At 40.2% G+C, this 24,170-nt stretch overlaps 1 protein-coding gene across 1 annotated transcript in view; it reads left to right on the forward strand.

Moving 5' to 3' along the window:
* The window catches only part of ITGA9 (integrin subunit alpha 9), an 885,057-nt gene that overhangs the window by 826,975 nt on the left and 33,912 nt on the right, over nucleotides 1-24,170 (forward strand). Inside the window, exon 27 of the mRNA XM_086964777.1 lies at nucleotides 1,676-1,795. Coding sequence (XP_086820903.1) covers nucleotides 1,676-1,795 — 120 coding nt within the window. The remainder of the gene's footprint in view (nucleotides 1-1,675; nucleotides 1,796-24,170) is intronic.

Consider the following 24,170-nt stretch of genomic DNA (forward strand, 5'->3'; position numbering starts at 1 on the left):
CTCAACAGCAAGGTTTATTTCTGTAATGGAATGCATGAAACCTACACAACCTGAAGAACCCTAACCTGATAACAGTGGTCGTCAGCAGTTGGTCTTGTTTTGTATGGCAGATGAAGGATTTCTGACTCTGTATGAGCCTGATCCAATGACATCTAAGCTCATGAATAAGTTCATGACATGTAGATTTCAATTATTGAGTTTTCCTTGTCTTAGGTCATTTGTGTTTGTTTTACTCTTGTGCTTTGTATGTACGTTTTGTACAGGAGAGACACAGAACAGATATCTCGTGTGACCTTTGTATCCGAGACATTGCCTAAAATCCAATTTTCATGCTGGTGACTGCTCAAAAAAATTCACTTGGCAAGTATCGTTTATGACGTTTGTATTCGAGGCCATACCATTTTCAGTCAGACAACCACCCTAGTGTAATTTGCATAATGTGCTTTATTTTCACAAAATGAGATAGGTAAAATGTATGCTAATAACACGACTCCTGCTCAGGACTTTAAATTGATATGCAAGAGAGCTAGGTGATTGCTCAAGAATGCAGTGACCTGCACAGGTACCAGTGTTTGTTCTACTCATCTCTACATTTTCAAGTACATCAGTTGGTATAATCACAGCATTAGGATAGTTACACAGTTATTTACTGGACAGTTCCTGTCACTATGAATAGATGTATAGGGAATGAAACAGGAACTCTCAATATTCTGCCTACTGGTACTTTTACATTTGTCTGTGTGCCACGCCCCAATGCTAATCAGGGAACGCCCCCTGAAGAAAGCGCTGGTGCTCTATGTGCATTACACAAGAGGGTGCCTAAGCATCTCTGCATTCTTCTGTAATACTTCAGTGTTCGGGCTGAACACGTCTGTTGTGGCCCTGGGGCACTGTTTATGACACAGCCCCTGGATAGCTAACAGGCACAAGTGAATGGTGCGAATTCCTCTGTTTCACCCTTACTGCTACAGTGTCTTCATTTGTGATCTCAATCATCAGAGGACATCTTGCAGGAGATGACACAGCTTTGGTTGGGCTGTGAGAGCTTGGAGGAAGCGGAAATGTGAAACTATCTAACGAAAAAGAAAAAACATTGCAACATGCTGCAGAAATAGCACTGTTGTATTATACACTGGCAATTGCCTAGGGACCTAGGCCAGATACTTAGCTAGGAGCAATATGACATTTATACAAAAACACTAATTCAAGGCTACAAAATCCTTCCAGCTTTTAAATGTCAAAGAAGTGTCCACTCAAGTACCTGGTAATGCTCAGAGTGCGGGTTCTACTCTAGAGAATATTTCTTGTATATAAGTAATCCATGATGTGGTTCATGGTGATTAAGTTGTTTTGTTCGCCAGCTATGAGTCGCTATCAGAACATGAAGGCGGATGTGGGTTTTGGATGCTCTGACTAGCTGGAACAGCGCATTTATCAATCGCCAAGAAAAATGCTTGCTTTTTGTTCTCAAGGAAATCTGTCTTGATCTTGAAAACATTTAACATTTTTTTAGCCTTACGTGATTCCAATCCACATTTTTTACTAGTCTTACACTTGAAGACAGCATCCATGTGTTGTTCTTGTAACTTGTGTCAAGGACGCGGTGCTTTGCTAGAAACTCATCTGCTTCCAAACTGTAAATGTGATCATACCTCTCTCTCGAATTGCCTTCTAGGTGGTCTTCGAGGCCTTGCACAACCAGGAACCGCGTGCCTACGTTGTCGGATGGATCATAGCTATAAGTTTGCTAATTGGGATCCTTATTTTCCTATTGCTAGCTGTGCTTTTATGGAAGGTAAGCTATACATATCTTTGTAACTCGTATATAACATTTATGTCTGCAAATCTGTATGATATCTTTAATGGTCTCTAAATCTGAATCCAGATTCCATTTCAACACTTGACATGTCAGTTTATAGAAAGTATCCATCAGCATTTTCTGAATTCATCACATTATTCAACATACATCTGAGCACAGTACCATTGTAATAGTTTACCCTCAAGCTGTTATTACAGTGCTTAGAAAGGAAGGACTTGACACCACTCCTTTGGGTTATTGCATTTGGAATGCAGCATGCTTACAATTATTTATTCAGTCTGATTTTGAAAAACCAGCGTAATCCTATGCTAATAAACAATCAATTATTAGCCAGAAATTGGAATAAATCCATCATTATTTATTTCTTTTCAAGAAGATTTTTTGAAAGATACAACAACCACAAATCAAAACTTTATGTATATATATGACAGACAGTGAAGGGAAAATGAAGTTTTTTGGGGGGTAAAGACAGATACTCTAAACAATAGACGATGAAAGCATGTGTATTTACATCCTCACTCAGACATCATACGTGAACCAAACATTCTTGCACTCCTTTCAACTCACAGAATACCAAACATATAACACAATAGACAATATAGAAGGGAAAAAAAGAGAGGTCAGTGAATTAATCCATATGCTATTTACAAGAACATCGAAGAAAAAACTGTTTACAAAAAATACTTAATATCAACCAGTTAAAAATTGCAAATATAAACAATTTTTGACAACAAGCCAGACAGATAAGGTCGACGCGTTTCGAATCGGACCCTTTGTCCGATTCTCATCAGGACCAGACAGAAGATCTGAAAAATCAAAACAAGTGTCCTTTTAGTATAACTAGAACTACGTCAAGCGGTGGGGTAGGAAGTGACAAGCCAAACAATGCAGAGATCCCTACCTGAGTGGTGCAATGCTTGAAAGAGGGGTAAGTATCTGTGAACAGAAGTTAACCCAAGGTTAGTTGACAATATACAGCATTTTTGTGTAATGAAGTCAAAAGCAGCTAAACATCCGTTTACCTGTACACAATCTGTGCAGTTGTGTGACTCCTGATTAATGCGTTATGGGGGATTAGATCTGGGGGCTGCAAAACTCGCAGAGGTGGTAGAGAAATTGCGGCTGCAATGCAAGAATAGAAATAGCGCTAAAGGAGGGCTAAAGGAGGGCTGTGTCCAAAATCAGACTCAGTATTGGCATCTCTTTGTTAATTTGAATACTAGACTCTGCCTTACTGTTGGTGAGTCAAAGCCCTTGTTCGTTGTCTTGTACAATTATTTATTGCCATCTGATTCTCATTATTTTTGTTGTCCTGTCATCAGGGTTTAGTGAACTCTTTTTGTGCCGATATATTGAAATTATGTAATTACTCCATTACTCCTAGCATTTTCATGGAAAAGGAACAACCTAGAAGTTATTTTACATCCTTTCCTGTTATTTATTTAATTCTCTTAGTTGGCAACTGCGAGTTACCTCCATTATCTTCTGGGTGGCCTGCTTCCCAGTGACGATTTAATCTGCTACCGAGGTTCCACTCATTTGCTCCCGGTTAAATTTCCTGTTTTCATTGCCCTCAAATGTGCTCAATTAACCAAAATCACAGAGGTGTCATGATTGTAGTAAATGCTTAAAGCGCACTGCATGTTCCAACTCTAAGACATAGGGCCCGATTCACAAAGGTAAACTTAGGTGTCTGGTCTAAACTTAGACCAAACATCTAAGTTTAAGATTTTGCGACTTTGGGAATTCACAAAGGGCATTTGCGAGTGCTATGTTTATGGCCACACTCAGGCCGGATCTTAACCCGAGTGCAAACATAAAGATAAAGATAGTACTCGTAAATGCCCTTTGTGAATTGCTGAAGTCGTAAACTTAGATATTTGGTCTAAGTCTACACAAATATCAAAGTTTACCTCTTTGAATCGGGCTCATTTAAACTACTGTCAAGGTTGTGATAGTCTTTGCCTAAACGAGCCTCGCACACAAATGCAGCATCAGTTATGAGATTTTTGAACTTCCAGTAGTCACCAAGACTCTCTTTCATCTCTGGCAGCGCCCTACTGTCTATTGAATATGTTTGTATAACTTGTTAGTGAAATTCACTTAACATTCTTAAATTGCTTTTCATGCAATTCTAAGCACCGGCAGTAAAGGGTGTTACTATTACCTAATTTATTGCTACTAAATTATTTGACTCAGAAAAGATGCAAGGCTGATTGACCTTCAAGCCAGTCGCCTCCAGATTATAGGGAAAGGAAGTGATAATTCTTAACACTAACATTCAGAAAATGATGCCACGATAAATCTCAAATCGCCAGCTAACATCATCAAACAAAGCAATAGTCTAGAATGCCTATTGTTGCTGATCGTTAGAGATGCATGACTGGGTAAAGAAAACAGATTTTTTCCGTTTGCTATATGGCGGCCATTATGCTCACTTTAGCCATTTTGGCTGCATCACAGGCTCATGTAGCCATCTTGGCAGCATCACAGGCTCACGTAGCCATCTTGGCAGCATCACAGGCTCACGTAGCCATCTTGGCGGCGATGCTGAATATATGAATGAATTACTGTACTGCCCGTATGGTTGGTTTGATCCAGGGATATGGATTACCATAGACTTTATCCTCAAGGTCACTGTTAAATGATTGCGTCTTTTTAAGTCTTTTTTACGCCAAATCATTTGGTGACATCACTCATCGTGCCACTTCCTCTCAGTGAGAGATTCTGCTACAGCTACAAGTACAGCATAATTTACTGAGTATTGCAAAATATGGCATGCATTTTTTAAAGTTGTGATTGATGGAAAGGTTGTTGTAATTTAATTTTGAAATTCTAGATCCAAAATAGTGTATTTGCTTTTCTTTTTTCAGAGAAAGTCTAACCTCATTTGACAGCTTTGACTTATGCCATAAAAGCAGATAATATTACAGTGTGAGGCTGGGAAGACAGAACACCATTTCATCATTTTAAATCATTTAGACACACATCTTTTAATAGATTTAGATGTTTTGTATTGAAAGATTTGTAGGTTTTCTAAAACTAGATGCGGTAGTTCAACTCACTTATAAATTCAGTCCTATCTGAAAAAAGGAGCCTTTAATTATGCCTCTATTACTGAAATTCACGTGATACTCGAATCGTGAGATCATCTTAAAGCCACAAAAGAGAATGTTTGCACTGATCAAAAATAAGAAGGGCGAGTCTATTTTCACAATTTTTGCTGCTTGTAAAAGATACAATGGTGCAAACAAAGGTTTTTGCCACAGTTCACATTGCTGAAAAGTTTATGCTGCAAAGCAGCAAAAGAGGAAATGGTATGTGAAATCATATGTAATACAGTATTCCTTATTAATCATTTGAACTCAGTAATAAAGATCTTAACAGTCCTGCTTTAAAATAGAGCAAACTAATTTTGCACTATTTTTACCTAAAATAATTCAACACGTACCAAACTGTACCCCTCCCTCCCCGAAGCACAGTTCATTCTTTTATATGTGAAAAGTGAAAAAAAGCATTTTCTATATCTTATGATGCACACACAGAACAAAACACGAGTGGACACAATTTGGAGATGCGTCTAGTTTGTAAACAGGGTTCTTAAAATGTTCAGGAGGATGTTTCAGCATTTTCCTTCTCCTGTAATGTTCATTATCAAGCTCTTGGTCTCTAAATCAGTATAATGGAAAATAATTTACTCTTTGATTCCAACACCACATTTTTATTGATTACCGTTGGAGTCGGAATGAGAGTTCTGGGAGTTGAAAAAGGTGCATATTTCTCAAAGAAGTGCCTAGTCCCAAGGAGAAGCCCCTGTTGGAAGTTGGTCCATCCTAATTAGGCCATTAAATATTCCATTAGTTATGATATTATTGGTAAAGGGTGGTGGTAGATTTATGATGCGTATTTGACGTCCAGCACATATATTTGAACACAGTTTCTGTCCGGGATTTTACTGTATCTTCCTCCATTTCTCTAACAAGTGCCCATTCTCCCAGGCAGAGCTGACTTAGTGAGGGAGGGAGAGCAGTCTCTGTGGCAACAATAAGGAACGGAAATCTCAAGGTCTCCCAAATCATGTGACTATGTGCTGGTAATGGGCGGGGGGTCAAATTAATAAACTAAACTCTTTTCTAAAATCAACCAACCACAAAGTTAAACAGAACCCACCCTCTCAAAGACCATAATACTTCCTTCCAGAAAGAGATATGAGCTAGACTATCATTGAGTTAGTGATGCAACATACCGTAAATGACCATAACGTGTGAAATGATCCTCGTTCACACTCCTGACAATTACTTCATGGTGAAAGAAAACACATCAAAATGTCACAACTGATCCGGGACCATGAAACAGAGGAAATTCGGATCCTCTTTCCTGTTTGATATGTGCAAATATCCATCCTGGAGGTCTGTGGATTCAAGAAACTCTCCGGGTACCACTATTGCCCAGACATGCAAGCTTCTGTACCCCAGATGTGCAGTATACACTAGCTCAAAGCCACAAAGTAAAAATAGGAAAAATTGCGACAATGGAACTCTTATGGTTCTACTACATTGGTTAGGAAAAGGTATGGTGGTGTGGGGGAGAAAAACAAGGAGTTTGGAGTTATGACCGACGACTACTGTCTTTTTGTCATGACGGGGCAAATCCCATTTAGTAAGAAACTGCATAAACTCCTTGAAATTTAAGAGGGAGTATGTCTCATTCCATTGCTAGAACACAATTGTTCAATCACATATTTGGTTTAACCTTTTCGAGACTGGAATAGGCATGCACATTACTCGTTAATATTCAGGCACCTATGGGTTTTGTGGCTTGTCTTGAATTTTGCATGACCAACCCCCATTTTGTATCCTAATTTCAAAGTTAAAAAGTGACATACTGTTAGATTTTATATAATTGTGCATGCTTCTAAATTTGTTTATACTGGAAGTGCAATAATAGGGTTATCTCGCATTGGTAGTTCCCCAGATTTTGGGTCACAAAAGTGAGCAACGCAATAGGTTACAAATGACCAATTCAAATGTTCATAATGTTGACAGAGGGCAAGTGAATTTCAATGATAAGCATCTGTAGAGGCACTATTTGGGCTGTTCCCTCCACATTCAGACAGCATTAATAGGTTGCAAGTGAGTGATGATTCTAATTTGGGTTTTGTCATTTAACAATAGATGCTTTAGACTTTGGTAACAAGGCATTACGGATAGTACTACATGACTGAATTGGTGTTTATGTAACAACAAAGAAAAGTCTTATAGGAGATGCTGAATCTCGGATATTATGTGATTTAATCTTACTTTGTGCTCATAGGTTGAAATACCCATGTTTGTTCCTGTCCTCTTAAGGGCCTGTGGCACTCTTAGGAGTGTCACCTACATGTGGATTTACAGAATCAGTATATTTACCGATTCGGTAAAATACCGAAGTGGTAAATTTACCGAATTGGTAAATATACCGATTCTGTAAATTCAGACCCACCTACATCTCAAAAGCCAAATACCGGTCGGTAACGGCCGAAATCGGCCGTTACCGACCGGTATTTGGCGACCTACATCTGGCCATTAGTAAGGAATAAGATAAGATGACGTGAAGTGTAGTGGGGATTAAAGGTTATTAATGGCAGCATTCAATACTGCTCTTGCAGCTGTATGGCCCACACTTGGCCAATCTGGGGAAATACTCCATATTTATGACGTGAAGTGTAGTGGAGAATAAAGGTTATTAATGGCAGCATTCAATACTGCTCTTGCAGCTGTATGGCCCACACTTGGCCAATCTGGGGAAATACTCCATATTTATTTTCTTCAACATCTTGCTTTAGAGTGTACTTCTCAAGAGATAATATATGCAACTATTAATATCTGGGCTATCACATGTTTGGTTTGTGTCTTTCTTTCTTTAAAAGACTATCATGGATTCTTTTTGTTATTTAATTAATTTCATTTCTGTTGTGATGCAAGAGAAGGCTTTATCTCCTCTCTGTTTCTTACTTTCGCTGTCTATTTCCTGTGCTTCTTAATGTTTCTTTGCCTGAATTTTGAAAACTAAGGCCCTGATCTAGAGTTTGGTGTACATGTTACTCCATCACAAATGCAACAGAGTACCCTGACTGCCAAACCCTAGGTTTTTCAGCCTCATTTAGAAGATGTTAAATTTTCCTATCAAAGGAGCCCTCATTAGCTCCATCAATAGAAAACTTCCTCCGATGGACCGACGTAGTAGTGGCTATCAGAGGAAGGTTATTACTCTTCCCACCATATGTAGGGTGGATGGTGTAATGCCATTTTTCACGTCTATTCCTGCCAAGAAAAACCTGGTAGTAAGGGATAACAAACATTAATGACCCCAATATCCCTGGGAGAAAAAGGTCTGGGGTGATTATTTTTTTGTTTTTTCAGAAACAAGCTCTCATAGTTTGTTTCTGAAAGACAAAGGCTTTGAAAACGTTTGGTGAATGGCTGTAAAAAATGGCATGTAGCAGTCCACCAAACTTTGCATATTGAAAGGAAATGCCATGTACAGAGAGGACTGCCGGGCTGGCATTCATCTCAAAATCTGACAGATGATCGTCTGTCAGGATGGCAGAGTTAATGTCCTCTGCCACTCTGACGGATGGAGTACTGTCCGTCAAACGACAAATTAAGCCGTGAAATAGAGAAAGTGTCTTTCGCTTAACACCTTGTAAACAGACCTTATGTTATGGTTCTTGTTTTGAAGACTTCGTTTTGAAAATAAGGAGATAATTATGTCAATATTTGTGTGATAGCAGGCCTTCCCTTAAAAGGTACCACATGGGAAAAGAAGAGGCAGCGACCCTATTCCACTTGGTACAGGGAATAGGAAGGGAACCCAATGATACATCACAGCCTGTGCTGAGGGTGTCAGCTGGCCAATGTTGTCTTCCTCCTTTGTAAACAGAATACAGCAGAAGAATCATTCGTCTTCATTGAAATTAAGTTTTGGGATCACAGCTGAGTCTGAATTGGATTAGGGAGATACCATTTTAAAGCTTGAATGTAAATTCGATCATCACTATATGTTTGAACAGTTACATTGTCAGAGGAACTACATTGGGTAAGGTGTAAGTTAATGTCCAGTTAAGGTGTTGAGAATTTCATTTGTAAAAAAAGACACCAGATATGACAGCACAAGTTCAAGAAGTACACAAGCTGGCTGGGGGCCTCTAGTTCCAGGTGAGGAAGGGGTTGGTAGCTCTGTTGAAGTTACTAGTGCAGAGAGCCTGCGTAGGACCAGAAGCGTCAGGGAAGGAGGTAACTTCAGTAAGGCCTGTTGGTTGGGGTAGGGTGCAATTTGTTAGAGTCCAATAGGAAAAGTTGGTTTTGCTGAGGAGTGGAGGGTGCTATAACCAGGGCCACAGAAATTATGCCACAGGGGAGCACCAAATCATGCGACAGAGGAGCAACAAATGATGTAGCATGCTTGACTAAATTATGTATCAAGAAAAGGCAAATTATGCAGCAGAATGCGGCTCAATTTTTGAAAGTCTTACATCAATATTTTGTCATCTTTACACATGCTAATACTATCTGGGCAAAGGTTGCACCTAATCCGTACCAGTTTAACACCAAATACATAAATAAACAACTAAAAGATGACTAGTTAACCTTCGCAAAGGGACTGCCAATGTGTATGAACACATATCACAATGTTTTAAGAAACTTTTGATCTGTTTGAGCTATAAAAACATTTTTTGTTAAAATCACCAGATTATGCAGCAGATGACTGATTATGTGGAAAACGTGGCAAATCGTTAATTATGCAAAAAAAGCCACAGCCGCTGAATCACATAATTCCAGTGGACCCGTCTATAACAAAACTCATGTATCAAGTTGATGATTTGGTTTCAGGCCAAGGTGCTGAAGACAAGGACGTAGTAAACAGTTAATTCTTATCTTGCCTCACCATTAGCAGCGAAGGGAGTTAAGACATATGTAGGGCCTCTCATCGCCATATTTCTCTACTCACTTCCCTCCAGGAGATATATTAGAAAGTGTGGTAGTTAAACTGTGAGTCAGCTGGGTCATCGTGGTCAGTGGGATATCATAATACAATTCCTGTCAGAGTGCACACAAGTATTTCTAAAGTTTAGATGAGGACATTCAATGTAACATTAGATACAGAGCAGATGATCACAGCTGTTAAATGGGTTGTATGGGAGTGGTTCTTGAAAAAAATCACACCTAGGAATAGTCAATTACTATATATCCGGAATAAAACAAAGTGGCTGCTAACTTCTGAGAATGGCAGAATTTAAGAGGACTTTTATTAAGGTGAGAGTTTACAGACCAGTTTGAAATATGAACCATTTGTACTAAATAGGGATAATGAAGTGAGTGTAATGCACAGACCAGTGCAGTTGGGATCACACAGCGTTGCAACCAGCAGAGCTGGAGGTTCATGTTTGATTAGAAATATCAGAAAAAATTATTCTGCTGCTGCGCTTTTATCGATGAATAGTTTAACTTTTGTTTGAAAATCTTCTTGTGGTTGTGAAATATAGCTATGTAAACGTTTCTGTTGAATAGATTTATTGTAGACGGGTTAAGTGATGAAATGCACCTATGAGTCCTTTGCTTGATGCATTTGTTGTTAGCTCTAAATACACAGATCAATGCTGTAGACATTCACGCTACGTATTATTGGAGGAGATGTGCAGAATGCAGAGGTAATAAGCCTAGACTAGTTTTGAGGGTTTGACTACGTCTAGCTTTTGGGGTACTTGTTACTTTTTGTAATGTGACTTTTGCACATGGTGACAGTAAACAGAGAGAACTCGTGTTGTGAAGTGCAATAATCCTACCTACGTCTTGTGTTTTATGCTGTTATCCTGTCTTGAGTTCTCCATTGAATATATAGGTTGTATCCAGACAAACTAAACACAAGCCTCATAACCTATTTGCGAAGCTACACTTAGTGATTCACAGTCCGATTCAGCTACACTCAGTGATTCGCAGTCCTGATTCATGAAACTTACCAACCGTACAGTATTTCATGCCTGTGAAATATCTTCCATTGACTCCTAGGCTGGAACTCTAGGAGCTAGACAGCCAATCAGGATTTTTCATTTTGAGTACTAGCAACCCGCATAGGATTGCTTGAAGAAATAATGTGGCTGCGAGCTTCAGATATCTCTTGGGTGTCCTGTTTCGGTGGGCTCAGTTACCCCGCCAATCTTCCAAAAAATATATTCTGACTTTAGCCCCATCGGTGAAGGCAGCAGTCAGCAGTGGAAAGCCTTCTTAACTTTTCTGTTTGACTTGAACTTATATTCCCTGTCAACGAAGCAAGGGGTGAAGAAGGTGCATAATGGGTGCATGCGTGGGTGGAGTCTTGGCTGTGCATCAGTATGAAGAAGACCGTTTTTGTGGTCTCGCCTGAGTCGGCGCATGCGCTGCTCTGGCGAGACATTTAGCATGCGGGTTTTCAACGTACTACCCACAGGCTACAGGCTTTTTCCTGGCCACCAGATTGCTGTTACGCGCACAAGCGCGTACAACGTGCACAGCTGGCATCTGGCTTTCTCACGTGCATCCCCTCCCCTACCCCCTCCATTCTCCCACTCCCTCCTCATCAGCTTCATGCCTCTGCATGCCTCGCGATCACTTTCAGCAATTTCACTTTCATCAGCTTGCAAACAGCAAAATCTTGTTTATATCAAGTATACTATCTTTTCTTTTTGGTTATGAGTTAATCTGTTGATTTAATCACAATTTGGACCCAAGGGTTTTTTTTTGGCATAATTACTGGGCCACATATATGTTTTGTATGTTGTTGCTCAATGGAACGGTACTAAACAAATATATTTTTTGTATTTTGCTGCTCAATGGAACGGCATTATTTTTAACAATATCACGACGCTCCATCTTTCCATATGTGCGCAGTTATACGGTTTTGTCTTTATGATTTTTACTCCTTACTATTTTCTACACGTGCGGTAATGATTCTCTAGACATTCTGACATGGCGACCGCTTTTACAACACCAAGGGAGTAGCGATTCTTTTCCCAGCGGTCTGACATCATGACGCTGGGGCGTCCTACAGCGCCGGGCTTTAAATTTGGTTTTCGGCATGGCGTCAGGCTTACACTTCTATTGAGCGTACTTGCCGGCTATCCAGAAAAAGAATTTCCAGGGCACAGGCTGGACTGGGGGTTTACGTTGTCACACGGAGAACCTTTTTTGAGGTTGTAGTGACCCGCGGTGCGATGCATGTATATTTATCATTACCGTGTTAAGTGTCCAATTACTTCAGCACGATAGATATTGGTAATTTGGGGTCATATCGAAGCATTTACCTAGCTTGGTTAACTTGCCATAACGGCTTTAGATGCCAAGCATATAATTCAAGCGGTGAACATCCTTTGGTAGATGCTAACGTGGGTTTAGGATGGGCACAGCTGTGTGCACTCACTCGTGTAGTGTCCGGCTGCGTTGCTCATGACTTTGTTTGAGCTGCAATATGTATTTAAATCTTTGATATATCCCAACATATGTTGACGGTTTGGGGGATTGTTAAGATTGTCAACCCTGCTACATTTTTTATTATGCTGCCTCCTTACATGATTGCCCACTTAATGATATGTATATGAACTTATAGATATACACCCTTGTGCGCTCGCATTATCGATTTTTTGCCAGGTAGTTTGTGGTCCTGGCGAAGCCCAAATGTAATATTGGACATTGCTGGCCATGCCTCTTACCCAGTTTTATCTTTGTCCACCAAGTTGAGGCGATATACTGCAGAACTTCATCATTGACTTTGCCAATGCTTTTTCTATGCACAATGCCATTAGAAAGCGTGTACCAGTAGATAAGCCACATTAGAGTACTATCCGCAAAAATAATTAGTACATGGTACAATATAATGAAAGCTGAATACAGAACCTCAAAATGTGATGTACGAAACAACACCAATGTAAAATAGCATCTGTTTTTATCCAGAAGTTAGGACCAAAGGCACATCATAGCTCTGATAGGACCTTCACCCTACCCCTACCATAATTAACTGCCAGGCCTTCCCCCAACCTCACTGCAAATAACCGCCATGCTGCCTATCTTTATATCTCATTTCTTTCTCTCACACACCAATATTTACACGTCTTCATTGGGATGACTCACTCCTGCAGCAGAATGTCTCACTCAGCATTCTACTGCAGGCTCAGAACCTCCACTCACATATTACCAAGACCGGACACTACTCTCTCCTTGACTTTCTCTGCGCGCTGTGCCTTCTCTTCCCCGAGCCTTCCTCTGAGATGTTTATAAAGATGAAGGAAGCTGCGCTGTGTACATGAAACAGATATTGCTTTGATCATTTGTCAAACACCAGAGCATGCGGAATCTTCAGTAAAAATCGCAATATATAGGCAATAGGTCTCGCTTTTGGCACCTTATAAGTATTTAGTTATACAGGATAATATCCTTGGTGCAACAACATCAACTGTTGCATGGCTAAACACTTATAAGGTCCCAAAAGCGAGACCTATTGGCTATGTCAATGCTTGTGATTCTTGTGAAGATTCCTTCAGTTTAGCCTGCTTCCCTCCATTCCCAGTGAGGCCTAGCTCTTGCTCCCTCGCGTTCACATTTTAGGTCTGAGCTTTGACAGCACAACTTTGAAAGAGATCGTTTTTTTTCTAATGCACTTACAGCAGGCTTTAGGTCTGACTCCTTCAACCATTGGCTTTCTTTAGCCAGCATTTTTTCAGTCGTTTGTTTGAGACTTTACCAATGACATTTTAAGATAAATGGACTATTTCTCTCCCACCGTAATGTTATTGAGTATTTGTGTGCATCCTTCCAGTTCAATCTATTTAACATTTCCAAAACTCGCTCGGTATATCACACTTTGTCATACTAAACATTTTATCTTATACCTCCATTATGCAGTCAATCAAATCATTTTAAAATCATTTTAATGCATTAGGTTTTTTTTGTTGCTTTTGTCAGCACTCAAGTTTGAGCCTGACCTGTCATGGCTGCTTTGTGCACTTTTCTTTTTGACATATTGCGACACCTTACCCTAAGATGGCCATCCCTATTTCATGAGAATTTGGTGCCTTTTGGAGTTAGTCATTGCAATATGTCAAAAATTGAAAACAATATACCCGTTTGTCTTCCCCAGTGTGTTGTTCTTCCTGCCACCATCAAGGAAATAGCCATTGCAACATGATCATAACAAGTGTGACCATTACCATGAAGCCATTACCATGCATATGCCTTTACCATGCATGGTTTTACCCTGAGTATGCATTTACAACACATGCCTTTACAACAAATTTTGTTGTAAAGCCATGAATGATAATGGCATATGCGTGGTAATGACTTTGTGACTTAAGTACTTTACATTTGTTTTTAGGGATTAGTGTTGGAGTTTAGGGGTTAGCATACACGCACAGCTGTCAAGACTGAGAAGAAGAAACTACAAAAATGAAGGCAGTAGCACACCAGGAACTGCTGGGCATGTTATTGCACTGGTAAGTAGTGTGGTCAGGGTTGTGGAATTTGAAGAAGTGTGGTCACAGGACTAGCAGATCCCTCATCTTGGGGTGTCCACATCTGTAGCAGCCGTATGAAGATGGCAGAGGAGGCACTGGTCACCTGTGGAGGGAGTTGTCACAAGACAGAAGGAAGAAAAGATGTGGTAGTGGGCCACCGAAGGCAGGTGGCAACAGCAAAAAGGCGGAGCTTGTCTCCTGTGCGTGGGTCGTCTGATGCCGCTATGCCGTCAACACAGGGTTGGCCGTGCACACCAAAATAACAAGAGGGTAGGCGGAGCCTCTCTACAGGCCCGCACAGACAGCAAGTCTGAACACAGTTCTGCTGTAATATAAGAAAAGCTAGGGGATGCAAGGGTAAAAAATAGAACAAACCAGCCTCGGCTAGGTAAGCCAGAGGAGAGTGCGAGTGGCGGGGACTTTGAGAAGGGTGAATGATGAATAAGTGTTGGGTGCATCGGCATGAGCGGGTAGCACGGGGCTGAGATTGCATATTTGCCTTCTACCACAGTTTTGTTATAAACGTTTGAGTGGAAGTGGTATGCTTGCTTAGTGTATGCGTTTTTAAGGCACTTTCAATGTGTCCAGATGTAAGCACATTGTATTGGTATGCGTGGTAATGGGGTGCATGGTAGTGGGTCGTGCATGGTATGGTACGTGTAGTAAAAGCATGTGTAATGAATGCGTGTGATGTTCCATCATACAACCCAGCATCATTTGTAGGCCTATTTGTCCTCTGTTTCAAGCCATATTTATTTTCAAAGCTATTTAAGAAACCACTTGCAACATGAATGCTGCAAAATGAGTTTTCACCTCTTCAGATTAGTAGCTGTTGTCTGTGCTATTCATCACTCTGTCATATTACGTAAAGTTGCAAAACTGACCGAAGAACAGTTTATTCTAAAATGCACTTCACAATTTTCTGCCCTGGATTTATCTATTTCATTTAATTATGTATGGTTTTATATATCGTGTCCCAGACCCAGGATGTATAGCAAAGTATCTTACTTAGGATGAGTAAAAAAGTTACAAAAGGATGCAAGAACTAATTCCTACATCATAAGAGCAGTGAACTGGAAAGGACACAGGGTAGAAATATATATTAACAAGGGTTCAGCGGGTCCATGAAGCTACTTTAGCAGGAACTAATACTTAAATTATGTGGGGAAATCTGAGAATCAGCATGCTCAAGGCCCAAAGATACGTTCCTGGAATTACTCTTGGCTGCACTGTTGAAACAGGAGGACCTTCAGCTCATTTTAAAAGCTCTCAATCCAAGGTTTGTTTTGAAGGGAGGGGTGGCTTTTTATACCTTGAATGCGGTCCTCGAGAAAGAATGTTTGAGAGTTCTTCATTTCTAGAAGGTGGAAGCTTCGAGATGCAAATTGCCAGAGCAGCGTAGAAGCAGCCCCCTCCTGAGATGTTGACATTTTCATCTCAGTAATGTGGGGTGCCAGATTGAAGAGCTTTGCACACTATGCAGACCAGTTTAAAGAGGCTTCTAGTTTCCATGGTGAGCCAGTTGAGGATGGTCTTCAGAACTGCCGTGAGGGTCTCAGACCTTCTGGTTGTAGTCCACCAATCGCATGGAGGTTCACCTTCAGAGGGGCCAAGTGTATTTTGGGAATGCTGGCCACATGGAGTTTACCATGGCCAGTCCTGGAGTGGAACAGAGATTGTGCCACAGATGTATGCAGAATTATGTAGAGTACACCCAAGACAGCTGGTCTGATGGACTCTCTTTTAGTGTGCACCTGCAGCCACTACACTGGAGGCACCAGCATGGAGTTGGAGCTTCCCTCAATTGGAAATATAATAATAACAACAATAATAATCACAATGTTAATGATGATGATGATTATAATAATAATAATAATAGTGCTGTTTTCTTGTAATAAATACAACGTTCTCTTGTGAAGATCATTGGTAGTTGCTGTATGGCGAAGTGGACGTTCAATGAAACACGTTTCAGCTGGCTGTGATCTGGGGTTTGTAATAGGTGTTCTTTGTATAATTACTAGTGATCCTTTGTAATAAACCTTTTTCCCTGTATTTAAAGTTGTATATTGCCATCAAATTACTTTTTACTGTTAGGTGCTACAAAGAAACACGTGTAAAATAATTTGACAATTACATGAGAAGGGTATCTGGAGTTAGGAAAGCACTACGTATCGCTGGGCCATATCCCAATTGTTCTCTACCTACAATAAGATAAAAGACAGATATAAATATGAAGGAAGAAGTCATATGAGGATGGCATGCAATAACAGTATTTGAGCAACCTATGTATGAGGTGGAAAAAGAGAGAGCTGAGAAGAAATAAACTATAAAGAATGGAAAGTAAAAGAAAAACAGGAATTCACAGTTTGACAGAGTTTTTGAGAAAGAGAAGATTGAAATAAGCTAGAATCTAATAGGTTAGAACAGAAATAAAATATTCTTCTTTTATTATTAGGATGAGAATAGAGTTGACTTAGTTGGATTTTCTGTCTTTAATTACAGCTGACGGTGTTTCTTCAAATTTCAAATATTACAAGCTTAAGTTCATCTCCTCATAAAAATGACTGCTGGTGCACAAAGTGACGAGCAGATTGTCAGCAAGAGTGACATTGCCATTTTCATTGTTATGAAGGTGGCGCAGTCACCCACACCATGTGAAATTGCCATTACTTAGGTGAGATGAACAGGCACATTTTGAGAAGCATATTGATTATGACCACAATCATATGTGCTTGGCAATGCAGACCTCATTTGTTGACTGAAGCTACTTAGATATTATCTCTTCACTCACAATGTAATGATAGTGATCCCTATGCTATGGTTATACCTTGGATGGTAATCGTTTGGGGAAGAAAAATTATATGCATCTACCAGTGACCAACATCTGACACTTCATCAAGACATGTGAGTTACCAGTCCAACTCCATTGTAATACTCTACGACCTTTTACTATTGACTATAGTATTTCAATGCGTTTATACACTCTCCCTACAGTAAACTGATGCTTCCTTCAAAGGTAATTTGTTATCCCAAGTAGAGAGAAGTGCCATTTCACATAAACAATTCCAGTAGCTCCATCAGCACATGCACAACTGCATCTCCTTTACGAGAAGTTGCCTCTTACGTATAATAATAATGAAGTGGATTATATATGGGATAAAGTACACCGTAAATATTTGAAATTCCCATGGTTTAATGTTTATTTTTCGTTTTGAATTATTATGTGAATACAGTAGATTACAGGGTTGATTTATCTTTGAGTCTTACTTTTGAGTTTTGTGAAACCTTTGGGACAAGGGTTGAGCATCTCACAGACCAGGTGACACCTGGCCTCGACAGTGTATAAAGTACACCGTGCCATACAGTGTAAGAATATTGCAAGTCACAGAGGACTTCCATGACTATATAGAGAACGAGGCTAACAGATGAGTTCCTTTAAAAGGTCAAGGAACTCCGAGTACATGTGCAGGTAGCTTGTTCCAAAGCTTGCATTTTTGATAAGCAGAAGAATGGCTTTCATATTGATTTATTTTTATCTTTGCTATACTCAGGTTGCAGCAGGTAGCAGATCGAAGCACAATAGATGACTGGTAAAACTAATCAATCTTAATTACTGTCCTAGTTCTAGGTTGACTACTTAACTTTAGGACAAGTTTATTTGATAACATTTGTTGAAAATGCCTCTAACTTTGAAAATGAAAACGGTGCTACTTAACATTATTTTGGTTTGGTCAAAAAATCTAAGATTCCAGACAGTTTTATACAGTCATATCTGGGGCCACATTACACAAAGCACCGTGGGGGTGTGCAGTGGGTGTGTGCATCTGGTTTCAGTGCCTGAGGGCAGTATGGTCTAACAGAAGGGACTACAGATGCTTGCTCAGCCCCTTCTGTAACACAAATCACACCAATGCAATCATAAGTTAGTCTGCCCTCGTCTGCATGTGGGGTTGGCCTCATGCAGATAAGGAAACACTTTGTTTCTGTGCCCTCTCATATTATACATGCGGATGCAGTATTATAGATGCTGGTGCAGACGTAAAGAAGCTGTCAGGAGGCGCACTGACCGGGCACCACAAACCAGTAGTACACGGTCAGTGTGCCCCAGGGGTTGCCCCTTGAAAGGTGGGATAGTGGGTCACAGGGAGCCCCCTGCTTTCAAACATCCCCTAAAGACTGGTGGAATTACGCATTGCACTCCCTGCCCCTTTTGCAAAGCAGGCCGCATTGCTCCTTACATGGTGAAAAATGGACTGGCTGCTTCTAACTGCCCACAGGCCAGGTACAAGTCTGCGGCTGTCCTGGGCACACCACGTTGTCTGTACTAAGGCCAACTGATCAGGTCATCACCTGGCCCCGGTTAAAAGTGCCCCATGGCACAGACCATGGCACCGGCTTATTTTCCATATTTTCTGAACTGGAGCAATGGTCTTTCAAGTCTAGCGTTATGAAAGCCATTGAACAGGTATTTAGCGCGTGTCCATGCTTTCTCCAGAATGACTTGTCACATCACTGATATACAGTATTGCACCACTTTTTCTATCTCACCATTGTGTGTTGAAATATATATTTTCCAGACCTATCACTCTTTACATAAACCCACAATTGATTAAAATGGAGAACAGGGTAGAATATTTAACCTCAGATCATCTCCGTTCATTAGTGAATAAAACATGAGGAAGTATTACCATCCCTCATCAAGCAGTCGTTATTCTGCCATTTCTAATTGGCCTGCGTTTCTAATTGACCTGTTGCCTCTGGTGATATTGTCTGCTTTTGTTAATGTCATGGTTGCTTTCTATGGAAGCAGCTATATTCTGGCCATTACAAAGACAATTTATTGATTCATTCACATAGTTTTGATTTGTCATTTGTGTTTTTCCTTGTGGCTATAAGAATCTGCTCCATTGGATTTAGCACTAAAATCAGCAGGATTAATATACTTTCCTGGGCCTTGTTCCAAGATAAAACTTCCTACAATCTTTCCCACACAAAAACATTCAAAGTTAATGAAGTGACTAGTGTTTCTAATGAGGTACTTTTAGGGAAAAGTGAAATCATTTTGGATTTAATGATGTGAAAATGATAGCATTGATAAGGCAGAGTATGATAGAGAATGCAATGGTATTTTGTTATAACATTTCCATAAGGTATTTGTTAATTAGAGAATTTTGTATATTTAAATTTAGATGAGGAACATTTAAATGCCTGTCAGTCACAAGATAAAGACCATATTTGGGGCTATTCTGTGATCAATTAACCTCTAGGAATGTGCAACCTCCCACAATAATACTCTCACAAAAATACAGTTGTACTAACAGCTGAAGTTAACATTTTACTTGTATGCTGTGAGCCAGGTCGAAGATATATACATATATATTTGGACTGTGCTTTTGAAATATAAACCCTTTTTCTTCAAGTAAATTGGCCTATACTCATTATTAATAATAATGTGGTTGATTTAGGAGCGGGTAAACAAATTGGTGTTAAACAATAAGGAATGTGATACAGTCTACTTTGGTGTTAATGTAGGCAAGGTCGAAAAATAGAATAAGGGATGGATACATTTTAGATGAGAGAATGTGGAAAGGAAAATGAGACCTTAAGAGACAGGAATATTAGGTCAGTAACAGGATGAAAATGGACGGATAAGACATAGAGATTATCTGAAATTATAGTGATGTTAGGATGTATTATATTAACTCCTTAACCGTGGTGCGAATTCCGCAACGGTGCAGGAGTTCTAATGAGTGAGCGGGGCTGCGTCGGCCAACGGACGTGCGCAGCACTAGTGAAGTACTGCTTGCGAGCACGGAAGGGGTTAAAAAGGTATATAGGAATTTAAAAAGATGTATCTGAATTCTGTGACTTCTGTGAAATAGTTTTGTATTGATATATGACAGAGAGAATTATAAATAAAAGCAAGGTTGTTAATATATGACTGAGAAACAAAACATTTTGCTTCATGCAAGCACCATCCAGCAGAAATCATTTGTTCTCAAGGTGTTTCTGGCGTATATTGACTCAAAAATAATTAATATTATGGTCAAAATATTGTGACATAACACAATGAAGGAGTGAGCAGTGTTAGTGTAGGCAGACCATCTGCCTCCAAAGCTTAAGTATAACAACACTAAGGGCTTAATTGGGAGTCTGGTGGTCCACGGACTGCCAGACACGTGGAAGCGCAGCAGTGCGGTCTCCTGACAGCCATATTACAATAAGGGCAGTTGGACCACCTTTGCCACGTTCCTTGGTGGTGTTGCGGCACTCAGGAGGCAGTAATATGTTCTGCGGGACCACCGCGGTCCATGCTGGAGGTGAAGGGTGATGCTGAACTTTTTGTTACTCAAGGTGAGGAAGTTTCTAGTTCAGGCCTGCCCCTGTGTCTGCCCATGATTACTAGGCTGATGGCAGAAAACTTTGGTGGATTTCCTTCAGTTGAATGTTTTGGATTACAGGCCGGCAAGGAGGTGTTGGGTAAGAGGTTTCATCATCCCGGATGCTATTTTTGAGGAGAAGAAGAAAAGAAGCCAGTGCAGATTTTCGTTCATGCATGAAATCTGTAGGAATAAGCCTGTATACATTGAAACTATAATTTGCATAGAATTATTTGCATACTCTGGGAGATTTTAGGGAGCCTCTGTGTTAATCTTAAAAGGTAACCCACAATATCCAGAGTCACAATGCATCTCTGGTCTTTAATGCCTGACATTCACTTTTATGCTCTTGATGGAAAATGTTTACAAAATAAAACATCAATGCAATCCAATCATACATTTTGCAATAGAATGATTAAAGGGACTGACGTTGTTAGAGTTAGACCAAGCAAATACATCTGAAAGGTGGTTCAAAACTAGCCGAAGTTTGATATTTTGCACCTTTGGACTCGAAAGCTGTTTTCCAGCTGGAGCAGTGCCAATAAATAAGGAGATGAATTGAATTGTTTGTCGAGTTTGATCTGATGCATTACATTTAAACCAGGCATCTGCGTCAGATACCTTGCACAAATCATGTCAAATCCATCCTGGAATACAGATGGAGTAGCACAGAATCATGACAGATTTATATCTCACATATTCACTGCGTAAACCAATGCGTCTACATCTATGCTCGCTGAGTCTTTACATTCCTTTTCCTGGGGCTTGGAGACAAGAAGCAGAAAGTCCAGGAAATAACTTGTTTAAGTACATTCAGGAAGGAGTGAAACAGTCCAGAAACCTCAGCCTGTTCTTTTTCATTTCCAGTTTTTTTTAACAGGGAGAAAGGTTTTGGGCACGTTTTTCTCACATAGCCATTCCCCACTTTTGGCTCAAAAAGAAAGCTTTAAACTGCGCCCACAGATCAGTGACATCGCATGGGTGTAATCCTAGAGTTTTGTGAATTGATTCTTGGCCTGACGGCTGACAGCTTGAAATGTGTGGGTGACCTCATGTCATCAATTCTACAAAGCTGCCCAATAACTAATACACAGAGAGAATGAACTTAGGGCCAGTCCCCTAAAACATTGGCCTTCATGTGTTTTTGATGGTTTAATATTGCTGGGAGAGGTAGTCTGTCATGGCCACTGCATTTTGTGGGTGATGACATTGTCCTATTTGTTTGCCACTTGGTTTTGTTGATGGGAATCAAGTAACCCGTTTGTTAGACTTCAAATGTGATATGACTTGTAGCTTGTAATTTACAGCCAGTGTGTGACCTTTGATGTTCTTACTTTGCTGGTATGAAGGCATGTTATTTGCTGATTTATGGCTTTTTTGTTTAGCAGTGGGTGGGTTTTGTAATCCTTAGTCCTCTACTAGGCAGTGCTATTCACAAATTACCATAGCGCAGTAAGGTATTTTACTTAGCTGTCATGATAACGTTGTTGAATCTATGGATTTTTTGTTCACAAAGTAAAGATGTGTGCATGTACGTTTTGTTACATATGTTATGAAAATCACTTTGTGAGTCTGATCCATTGTGATTTTCGGCATACAGCTGGGTTTCACATACGATAATTGTTATTAGACTTTAATTTCAGGAATGTTTCCATTGATATTGACAGCACATCAATGTCAGGGATAGCTTGGTCAAAGACAACCACTGCACAGGGTCTGTGGTTAGAAGTAGGCTCCACCATGCCAGTCATTCGGTACCCTTGGAGCGTAGTGGTCGAACAACCTCTCTTCGTCTCCTTTATTCTCGAATCAATCACTGCATCGACATTGAGCAGATTTGCAGTAGAAACTGTAAATGATGCTTTAAATTACATACTATTGCCTGATTTAGCTGGTGATTGTTATTGTGTATATAATATGTAAAACAATTTAAAATAGTTTAATAATGATGATCGTATTGAAACTGTATTAATTTTAAACTTTTTTCTTTTTCTTAATACTTAATTTTTTTTATGTATGTTTGTAGCTCTCCAATTGAGCTCACAATCAGTGCTTTCTTTTCATGCATTTCTCCTCCCGTTGCAGAGAAACGGCCCCAAGGGTTTCAGTATATGACACGCAGAAAGATGAGGTACAGAGAAAAGTACAGCTATGTCTGAACCCACTCTGTTTCCATGTGGTACAGTGCTCTCCTCGAGGAATGTGGATTAAGGCGTTTAGCAGTTGGCTGTAAATATTTAGACTGAATTGAGAATGGCCTTGCAGAGCTTTTTCACAGGGGGTGAGATACCTTCCACCTGGTTCTAAACCTCTCTGGCCCCAAAGAGTCTGTCTTAGCTTGACTGTACCTTGTAAAGCCGTTCAAGGTTTTGTTTTTAGAGATGTGATAGATTCAAATAGACAGGGGCCAGTACGACCAATGAAATGTGCGTATTATCTCCTCTTTTAGGAACAGCTCTTTATGACTTTAGAACTGATCTTTGCTGCTGCACATAGTTGAAGCAGAGATTTGTGATGCAATGTGTACTAGAGATGTATCTCAGCAAGTGCATATTGTTCCTATTTGGTGAGTCTGGCAGCCCCTAATCTAAAGACTGCTAGCTCCAGTGCTCCCGCAGTGGAACCCTGTGCCGCTGCTGGGGGAAACAAATGTATCTCAAAAGCATCCCCATATTTTACCTGAGGTCTTTACCCACTTTCATCCTTGATAAGGGGCTTTTTATTTTGGTGGTGGGTCAGACATTGTGCTGTAATCAAGGATCGAGCTTCACTGACCCCTTCATATGAAATCCATGCACCTCCTGTAATGTGAACCCTCATACACCAGACATTGAATGTATAGTAGAAAAACAATCTTTCATATATGACATTTGAAAAAAAGGCTGGGTTGCAAGCACTGTGGGCATAAATGTTCCTCATCCCCTTTCCATGTAGACCCTAATGTCACACATTTCAGTTTGAGGTTAATACACAAAACCTCCTGCCCGCCAACCCTCTCCAAAATAAGCAGGAAGCTACACACAACCATTTTGTGTCTATCATAGTATAGAATTATGTGTCTGAAGATGTTTTCTGCTCAGCCTGAAAGAGAGTATGCAAATGATTTCTCTCTTCGCTGGGCTGTTGCTTAGGTGCTGACTGGAGCTCTTGTCCAGCAGAGCACTTTTTAAACTTAATGTTAGCTAACTCTTTAGGCCTTTATTTAAAAGCCTGTCCAACCAGCATGGCTCTTGGGTACGTGCTTCCTGTGTCCTAGAACTGTCAGTTTCCATTTGCACAGAGCCTAAGAGATTCTATGGAGGCCTTGCTCCTGTACATACATGCCTGTTTTCCTGAAGACCGGAACGCCTCCTGCAGCACTAGAAAAACAATGAAGAAGACCCTCAGTTTCACTTCTGAAACTCTAATAAGTGCCCCAGGAAGCAACCAAAAAAACATGCATGACCCAAGA

Source organism: Lissotriton vulgaris, chromosome 4_1 (assembly GCF_964263255.1).
Source record: "Lissotriton vulgaris chromosome 4_1, aLisVul1.2, whole genome shotgun sequence".
Classification (NCBI taxonomy): Eukaryota; Metazoa; Chordata; class Amphibia; order Caudata; family Salamandridae; genus Lissotriton; species Lissotriton vulgaris.